The sequence below is a fragment of the Oenanthe melanoleuca genome, chromosome 18 (assembly GCF_029582105.1).
Source record: "Oenanthe melanoleuca isolate GR-GAL-2019-014 chromosome 18, OMel1.0, whole genome shotgun sequence".
Taxonomy (NCBI): Eukaryota; Metazoa; Chordata; class Aves; order Passeriformes; family Muscicapidae; genus Oenanthe; species Oenanthe melanoleuca.
The window spans coordinates 9282023-9291856 of NC_079351.1; the positions used below are offsets into that span (position 1 = coordinate 9282023).

The window sequence follows — 9834 nt, forward strand, 5'->3', positions numbered from 1 at the left end:
ATCCTCCTGGCATAGCAAGCCCAAACTCTATTTATTGCCTGAGTAAAAATATGTAGAGATTTTCCCCAGAGCTGCTCAGCAGACTGTGTAAGACCTCTGCCACCCAGAGTTCACAAGTGTGTTTCCCAAGGGGCTCAAGAACAGGAATATCCACCCAAAAATGAAGAAAAGCTGGTGTCCAACAAAGCAGGCACACAGCTCAGCTCCAGGAGGAAGCTCCATGTTCCTGATCTGTGATGATTGCCTCCCCATCTTTAATGTCATTATAGATTCTTCCTGTATAAATGTAATCCAATTTTGATTCTTTCTCTCTGTTGCCAAAATGATTCCTGGAGAATTCCATAAGTGAGTTGTGTGCTGTCCACAACCATGTCTTTCTCAGATTTCTGTTTGCCTTCTCATTTTAAGTAAGTGTTTACACTGAAAACCTGTTCCCTCTCACAGCAAATCCACTGTGTGTATGGTGAAACTCTTGAACCATAAGCTGAGGTGCACAGATTTTCTTGGGCAGATTGTACCTTTCGTAACAAAAAATTATTCAAGCCATGCATCACGTGCCTTATTTGCTGCCTTGCTTTTCATAGTTTCAGGATGGGATTTTTTACAGTCTTTTTAATAAAGAATCAGGGTGGAGTGATGCTCTAAAATTCTAACAAACTCACATACTCTACCACCTAAAAACTAGAACTGTGGGGAACCTTTGTCACTGTTTTTATCTGAACTGAGACACCTGAATCTTCTTTTCCAACACCAAGACTTCCTTGAAACATCCACAGAAATATAATTTCTTTATTAAGAAAAATAAATAATACTACACATTGATACATTTTATTCATGAACACTGTTTTGTTTGGATCTAGTATTATAATTTACAGAATGCTCTGAGGTCTGGTTCAGCTTTACAGGACTGAAATAGTGGCCAGGTGGCGCAGACTTCTCAATGGATGTGTGGGGTCATCTGTGGTGTTTTGGAAAGAGTTCACATACACATTGCAAACTTTCTCTGGAGCTCTGTGCTCAGGAAACTTGTATTGAATCCTAAAGCTCCTTTCCAGCTTTTTTCTTTTGTGCTTGAATTCCAGGATAGTTTTTGTGTATTTGTTAATAGTGGTGACAGCTGCAGCCATACAGCAAGCAAAGGAAGTCCATGCAAGGCTATAAACAAAAAAACAAAAATTAGCAGAAATTAGCAGCACATTTTCATATTCAAGTCCTTTAATTTTATTTTTGAAAACACTGCTTATGTGTGATTGTATTAGGGAAAGATGAACAGGATAGATGAGGAAGAAATATTCTTGGTTAATGACCATTTACGGTTGACCTCCACATATTTGTTGTACTATCTATATTTAACATACCTGTTTAATGAAACCCTACCTCAATTTTCTCTGTTTGAGCTCTATTCAAACTTTACTTCTCTATTAAAAGCTTAGAGCTTAATATCAGAAAAAGGTTTTATTAAAAATGAGGAATGCATAAAAAGTTAAAAGGTGCAGTTATTAAGAGTATAAATCTCACAGGGGACACTGAGAAAAATGTGAGTTACCCAAAAGTGTTAAAAAGAACAGAGAAGGCACCATTAGTAATAGATTAATAATAAATATAAATATAAATATAAATATAAATATAAATATAAATATAAATATAAATATAAATATAAATATAAATATAAATATAAATATAAATAATAAAAAATAGCTGGGTAAAGCAGGTTCAGAGCATTGAAATTAATTTCTGAGAAAATGCATGGCATGAGCAAACAGAGAAAAAGACATCAACTCTGAAATGTTAAAAGTAACACCCTAAGGACACAGAATTAAAAAAAATTGTATTGAAATAGTGTTTGTTAAGAATGTGTGAAATTAAAAACAGCATGTGAAAATATGGCCACATGAGCATGAGTTGGAGCTCACAGTGCTGGAACTTGCTCATCAGTAGTTTTTTAAACATGGCAAGGTTACAATTATCGAATGAAATGTGCCTTGGTGGAGAAATCAGTTTAAGAGGTTCCTGTTTATCTCACCTCTCCCTCAGAGCTGTGTGTAACCACATCCTTGATGAGGTGATTCAACAAACTCATTTACATTTGTAAATAATCCTTCCCCCCACCGCCCACCTTTCCCCCGTTCCTCTCTCCCAGTGTTTTTGGCCAGGGTTGATCTCTAGAGCAATCAGAAATCAGATGTATGGACAGAATCTGAGGATGGTGGACTAAGGCATGGAGATGTGGAAGGCTCCCAGAAGCAAGAAGGGGAGAAGCTCAAGCATTGTTTGCTCCTCATATCATCCAAACTACACCCTGAGTAAGTCTCAAATGAAACCTGGTTAATTCTGATTCTATGAAATGTTCCAACAACAATCTGAAGCATACATGTGATAGGAAAATGTGAACCTAAATGACTGAAGCTGGAAGAGTTTTAAACAGCTTAGGCAAGGCAACTGGGAGATGAGAATGCTGAACCTAGGTTTGATGTGGATGGAGAAGAACCTCTGCTTCATGCAGGGCAGGTGGACCCCTCTGTACTGTCTGAGGGATGGCAAATATAAACCTTGCACACTTCTACATTCTGGACAACAATTTCAGACAACTGATTTACAAGAATGACACCTGGTTATTGAACTGCATCCGCAGAAGTGAAATAAGGTAAAGGCATTGCTTATAAATTAGGTATAATTCCTTGAACACAGGGTGAAGTTGTCGTTGGATGCTGCTGGGAACCAGGGAAAAAGCAACCTGAAGCCTTGGGTTCCTCAGCCTGCTCAAGGACAACAAATTATAACAATGATTAAACACCTGCAGGGTGTGTGAGAGCCGTGTGAGTGTCTGGTGATGTTTTGCAGAAAGCATGTTTTCAAAGAGGTGTTGCCTTCTTGGACCAATGAGTGTTTTCTGTTCTGTTTTACATGAACTACCCTATATAAGTGCAGTGTTTCTTTAAACAAAGCTCTCTCTTCTCTTTTGCTTCTCCATTGCACAAGGAACTATGTTGCATTATCCTAATATGCAACACAAAGTGACCAAAATGTAATGCAAGAACCAAATATAAACCAGTTAGTACCCGTAGGACCAGCCATAATCCCAAGTGTGAGGTCTCCAGTCTTCAGGACCAAGATTTACAGTCATTTGAAATACAGTTGTGTACATCATGTGAGCAACCATGCCCAGAAGACCTAAAAAATACAATGTTATAATAACATTAGAAAATGTAAATTGAGGACATTCTTTTTTGTAGTCTCTTGAACTCCTGAATAAGATTTTATGAACTATGTGAATTCTTCAAAGCACTCAAAAATATTGGACATTACCATTTAAGTGAATTTAATGTGTTGTGTATTTGCCACTTGTACACCTGGTTCTCATCCTCTGAAAATTTCTTAGTGAAATCTTGAGTTATTACAGGAGAGTGACACATTGCCTCCAGTTTCAGGAACAATAAGTGGAAAGATTTTCAAAACCAGATCTACCAGTTATGAGGGTGAATGAAAAAGTGACCAAACATTTACTAGAAAGCACTGCAAATCTAGGTTATGGAAGAGGCTGATATTGAATAATTTAATTTGCATTGCTCAGATATAATCAGGAGTATGCTTGTACAAGAAATCACATCTTCATTACAGATTAGGGCAACTAGATTTGGGTTATACCTACAAATGATTCACATATAAATTTAACAGCTAGAACAAATGTTCTTCCCTTTTTTAGTATTTCAAGAAATTTTACTCTTGGAAATAAACAGAATGTCCAGGATAAACTTGATACTTCCTGTCTAGGTCTGCTTAATACTGTACAGGCCCAAATATTAATGAAAGTGAATATTCATGATTATTGGGAGAGGGGAAAGCTGCTAATAGCTGGCAAAACTGCTTAAGGAGTTCAATAAAGTTCACATCTCTTGCTTTGAAAACTGACATGACAGTGGATCATGAGAATTGGTCAGACACAGGAGAAATGAGGCCATTTCTGAGCAATTAATGGAATTGGTGATAGTAGAGATTTTAATTGCTTGGAAATCTTTCAGGGCAGCACACATTAAGAAGGAAGGAGATAATCCAGTCACAGGAAAGGCTGGGGATTGCACTCTGCAATACAGGGAGCTGAAAGAGCCATCTTCACATGTGTAAAAGTTAACTGCAAAGAGAAAGGAATTATCTGCTCTATTTCTTCCCCACTTTTGTGAGCAGATGTTTAATGAACTTCATTTATTTACCCCAAAAAAGACATTGGTGAAAGAACTAAATATGTGATTATGTTTAAGAGGAAAAAGTAGAACAAAAAATCCTTTCATTCATAAGAAAAGGCACAAATGCATGAACTTAAATCAAATAACATTAGGATCAGGATAAAAGCCAAACATTTTGATAGAGAGATGCAGCCTTGAGATTAATTTTTTGCCATCTGGCAGCTGTCTGACTTGCAGTTTAGTGTCACAAAAGATAGGCTATCACCAAGTATAAATCACTCTGACCAGTTCTGAACATGTGAAGCGGAGTGGCATGTGCTCCACAAGAAATTCTGGTAAAGAAATTAACTGTAATTGCTTTACTGCAACATTCCTCAGTAAGAATTCCACAATAGAGATTGAATCTTTGAGATGCCTTCAAAAATCTCTGCCTCAAGCTCCTCCTGCCCAACAGACTGTAAACAGGCAATTCAGACCAGATTTCTCAGACTGGACTAGGGAAATTTCTTCCAAACTGAATTTGCCTAAAATCCCAAGATTAAATAGCACTGGATTATGAAAGGTGCAGAAAATAGAAGAAAATTTTAATGACCATTCTCTATTAGCAATTACCCAAGTACATTCTACTCCCTCTTAAAAGTGCTATTTGAGTTTGGCTATTGCTAATTTTATACTCAGCATGTTGGAAATAAAAAATCAAGTTACTTAGAAGAGGATGTACTTTTTAGTCTTTGGCAACCAACCAGACAATTAAATGAAAAATGATCAAATTAAAACAATTAAGTTAGCCATAGCAAAAGCCACAAATATTTAGATAATTAATATACATTTAAATAATTTAATTCAAATAATATAAATTTAAATAATTTAATTTAATTAATATAAATTTAGATAATTAATTGCAAATTATGTTTTCCCATAAAATGTTGCTTCACTTTGTACTGCTAGTCTCTCAGTAGGCTAGTTTTGAAGCTTGGACACTGTTATCAATTTTCAGATGGAAAACTGTTCTGGGTGTAATTACAGGAGATGCTTGGCTGTACCTGCTAACACGGTGACCACTGCAGAGAAGGCATTGATCTTCAGCCCATCAATGACAGAGCTGTAGTAGCACATTTCTACTGACATCAGAATGTTCCCAGTCAGGAGCAGAAGGACGTAGAGAAGCTCTGCTACAATAGACAGCCACAAAACCCCTGGAAACCAGATCAACAGCAAATATTACCAGCAATCATTTCATATTTCCACCATTTCCTTCCCCATACAGAGGCACAAAGGCTGTGAAGGTGCTGAGAACACCAATGGAAGACTTCCAGTGCCAATGGACACCCAAAATTATAATTTTTGGAAAAGCAGTTGCATGTTCCTGCTACACACTTAGAAGCTTACAGTGCAAGGTGGGACAGTGTGGTTTATACTCAGTAGCTACCCTAAAATCACCATGAACCAAAGGGAATACAGGAAGAACCAAAGTTAATATAAAAAGAACCAAGTGACTATAAAAAGAACCAAAATTAATATTAAAAGAACCAAAGTGAATATTAAAAGAGCAAAAATGGATATAAAAAGAGCCCAATTGAATCCAAAAAGAGCTGTTGGTGGTTGTGAGTGCAGAGAGGAGCACACTGGAGCAGCAGACCCAGCTGAAGCCAGGGGCCATGCACACACCTACCCTGCCTGGGGGTCTGGTCACTCAATAAAATCTTCCCCACAGGCTCAACTTTCAACCAAACAAGACCTTGATTTTTTTGGGCAGAGAAGCCTTCATGAGCCCAGACAGCCTCCAGGTTTTGCTGAGATTTATTTCTCCAGTTATCTGCTAATTCCTCTCTTTTTGGAGATCTGGTAATTACATCTTATGCAAGAAGTTAATCCTCAATTAAAGTCTCTCAGCCTGCTTTTTGCTGTCCCACAGCCAGGAGCAGGAGGCCTTCTTGTGTCCAAATCTGCAGTAGCAAATGATCTTCCCCAAACTTTTTAAAAAACAAATGTGTCCTTGGACACCTGGCTGTAGATTGAAGCAGTGGTGTCACGTGAAGACGAGCACAAACAATCATAACTTAAAATTTAAACTCTGCTGAGACACATCCTTGATTAGCAGACATCACCTAGGGCAGGAGACAACATTTGTGGGGTGTAAAACCCCAGATGCTGGCCTAGACCAGGGCTGTGGGATTTCTCAGATTCATGGAATTAGAGATGGAATTCTTGGGCCAGGCTCTGTGTGGGTGTTCTTGGACATGGTTTGTTTCTCCAGGAAATCTGTCTCCGTAAAAAATTGTGATTTTCATTAGGAACTCCAGATGTTGCATTGCCCAACAGTTCTGGCTGCTCCAGCTGTAAGAGTTTGCATTTTAACATTTCTGAGCCATTCTGAGAAATGCACTGAGCACAGTGATCACCCCTGGTGAGACCCAGGGCTGAGAAATTTGGGAGGGCTGAGCCTGGTGCACCCCAAGTTTGGATCCACAGCAACCACAGGCACGTGCAGAGCACAAACCTGTGTTTGCAATGCAGACTGGGGGGATTTCTGGTGTTTAGGTACCCAGATGCTTCTTGGCTGTCTCCTCTGGCCTCCAGTGCCTGTGGCATTTGTGGTGCTGCTCAGAGCTGGTTCCAGCTCTGTCCACCAGCAGTTTTCTTTGTGAGGAGCTCTCAAGGCAGGGACAAGAAAACACTCCTCATTTCTGTGTGACTACACCCACATGTCGTTTATTTTTTTTTCTCACACAGCAAAATTCTGTTTTGCTGTTAAGGCACTGTGACAAGCAGCAGCAGGTAGGAGACTGGCCTTCAGAGACTGAAAATTTCTCCTTCTCCAAGGGTCTGAAATTGCTTATCCAGGAAAATGCTCCAGTCCCAACATGCTGGAAAGAACAAGTTTTGGTTTTTTTTCATGTGAATTGATTGGTCTAATCAGATCAGATGGGCTGATGTTCTCATACTGGGGATCAGGCAAGAGGAAAGCACACAGGATTCTGCAGGAATGTTTCATAGGGATGTGAGTCCTTCTTTAAAAGAACAGAATGGAAATGTGTCCTCACAGCTCTGAGCAAGGCACAGGGAGGGGATTCAGATTCCACCAAGGCTGGTTTCAGCACCTCTCCCTCAATCCATCCACACAAACCTCCTGGATGTTCACACACTGCCACTGTATTCCTGGATGCAAATATGGAGGTATGAGGAGAGAGAGGGCAAAAATATACAAATTTATACAAATTTTGACTTCCAATATCTATATTCGAATTTCAAAAGCCATTCATATTCAAGTGGTGTGTCTTCAGAAAGACCAAGATTGATATTGTAAGTCATATGACCTTCCTTTTGAAGTTGGAAAACTAAATAACAGACAAAAAACCTCTTTGGGATTAAGGCAAGCATTTTTTGAAATTAATTAATTTAATTTAATGCAGAATACTTGTATTGGTAAGTGTGGCCAGGAAAGTTTTGACTACAGACAAAAAAATTGCATATCTACCTCGATCAGAAGCTGGAGTCAGACTGATAAAGCTTCTACATTTCTCACCTAAAAAACATAAATAAAATCAAATTCAGGATTATTTTGTATTCTGTAATGGTCTAAAGAAATAGATTAATAGAAAGAAGAAAATGCAAAATCTACCACACAAGCAGAAAGTGAGATGATGAGGAGGTTTTTAATGTACACAGAGACCCTGGGACATCAACCTTCTCCTGGGGCTTAACTAGAGAGTCCTCATAGACTATTTCAAGGTGGACCAGAGCCTGAAGGACTCAGAGAAAGGCTGTGAATTGATTTCCATGAGCTGGTAGCTGTGAAAGCCAGGAGAGGAAAATTCCTTTGCAGAACTGGCAGCTGGATGCAATCCTCCTGTCAGGGCAGAGCTGCTCTCCTTACAGCAGCAAGGCTGCTGCTCACACAAATTCCCTCTAAGCTTCATTCCAATTTCTTCCTGTAAGCTTTGATTTTTCAAACCCAGATGACCTCCTGGCCCCCACACAGATGCTGTGAACAAAGCTCTTGGAATTAATTTCTGCTCCATCTGAACATGCTGGGTGTTTTTTTCCAGCTCCTAACTGCCCCAAGTTGGATAACAGGAGCTTCCACACATGGGCTTCCACAGCAGATGCTCAAATTACACAGCCCTGGTACCCACAGTATGGATAAAAGGTGTCTTTGTTTGCTCTGATCTTTGCCATTTACCCTTTAAACTGCACAACTTACAAGAACTTCTGGTAGAACTGGACCTTCAGGACAGGTGACTGTGAAAATATTCACATTTTATAGCACAGGTGACAGCTGCTGTGATTTCTCTGAAGTTCTGTTCTAGCTGTTGCTTGTAAACTGATCAGGGCAATAAAGGGGGAAACTTAATCTTGATCTGGTTTTACAATAAATGCTTGAATTCTTGAACCAGCAATTCCTTTATACAAAAATCCAAAATTAACTAGAAAGTTTCTGTAATGGCAAGCTAATTTCATTCTAATAATATTTACATATGCAGAGTGAGACCCAATTAAATGCCACCACTTATGGCTAATAAGTCTCCACATCATGTTTTAGAAGGATGAAAATAATCCTCTTCTGCTTTGATTTATGCAAGTTGAGATCACAGTAAGAAAGTAGAAATTCTTGTGCTCAAGAAGAAACCCAGGAACTAATTTAGATCCCACAGATATATTAGTGTAAAAGATTTAAAAAATCAGTTTGCATTTTTTATGTTGCCATAGGGGATCACAGAAGGAATCACTTAAAACACGTATGTTCGTTTTTGACTAACGGAATAAAAACACTGGAAAAATGAAACTCTTCCCTGTTAAAGTCATTTAACTTGCAGTTATGGTGAGCAGAATAAAAAAATAATAATCTTTATCTGTACCACAACCTGTCAGCTAATGTTCTGTGCAGAATTTATTAGGAATTTTCTAGGAGTTAACTAGAGATTACCCTCCAAGGGAGGGCAGAGGGAGAGAAGAGCAACTTTTCAAAGACACAAACACCATAAAATATGCAGACACTAATGAAGCAGAGGGGAAGGGCACACCGAGTAGGAAGAGCTATGATAACTGTATTCATCACATTTCCCAGGGTTTACTCACCATCCTCATTTATCATTTCCTCACAGGAGTACCAGATGCCAGCATGGAACCTTTTCTCCACGAACTTGTCGTCGCCCGTCTCCCAGATGTACTGCACAGCCTGGCTGCCGTTGCTGTTGAAGCGGATGCACAGGTCCCCTTTGCTGTCCCCTTTGCAGAAAGGTTTGGCAACTTTCCTGGTCCCTTCACACCAGTAGCTGCTGCTGAATGCTGTGATGGAGAAGACTAGAGAGAGGAAGCTCAGGGAAAATGCTGCTGAGGCTCTGTGCCGCCCGTCTGCCTCTGGGATTGAGGCTGGCATCTTCCAGAGCTGCTCCAGGGATTGTTCCAGAAACTCCCTCTTGCAAATCATGCATCTATCTGCCTGGTGAAACACCTGCCTGCATCCACCATCCCATTCTCCATCCCTCTCAGAAAATTGTGCTGGCTTAGGAGTTTAAGGCAGACAGCAGAGATCTGGGCATGACCAGAAATCATGTGGCAGGGGAGATTAAGAATAAAGGACAGTGTTGCTTGGCAGCAATGTATTGTGGAAGAAATGTGAGCAAGTGTGACAAGAAAAGATAGTTTGCCC

At 39.4% G+C, this 9834-nt stretch overlaps 1 protein-coding gene across 1 annotated transcript; it reads right to left on the minus strand.

Moving 5' to 3' along the window:
- Positions 1 to 770: 770 nt before the first annotated feature.
- On the minus strand, positions 771 to 9664 carry GSG1L2 (GSG1 like 2). The gene is made up of 5 exons (XM_056506082.1): positions 9261 to 9664; positions 7660 to 7707; positions 5225 to 5377; positions 3060 to 3171; positions 771 to 1155 (listed from the first exon to the last, which is right to left on the minus strand). Exons 1-5 carry the CDS (start codon positions 9610 to 9612, stop codon positions 900 to 902), a joined length of 921 nt encoding a protein of 306 aa, XP_056362057.1. The 5' UTR covers positions 9613 to 9664; the 3' UTR covers positions 771 to 899.
- Positions 9665 to 9834: the final 170 nt, after the last annotated feature.

Bases quoted from the DNA above. Each gene is read 5' to 3' on its own strand.
- GSG1L2 (XM_056506082.1), bottom strand. From the start codon at position 9,612: ATGATTTGCAAGAGGGAGTTTCTGGAACAATCCCTGGAGCAGCTCTGG. The intron at 7,708-9,260 runs GTGAGTAAACCC...TATGTTTTTTAG, and splicing joins GGAAATGATAAATGAGGATG to GTGAGAAATGTAGAAGCTTT. The intron at 5,378-7,659 runs GTAGATATGCAA...TCTGGTTTCCAG, and splicing joins GACTCCAGCTTCTGATCGAG to GGGTTTTGTGGCTGTCTATT.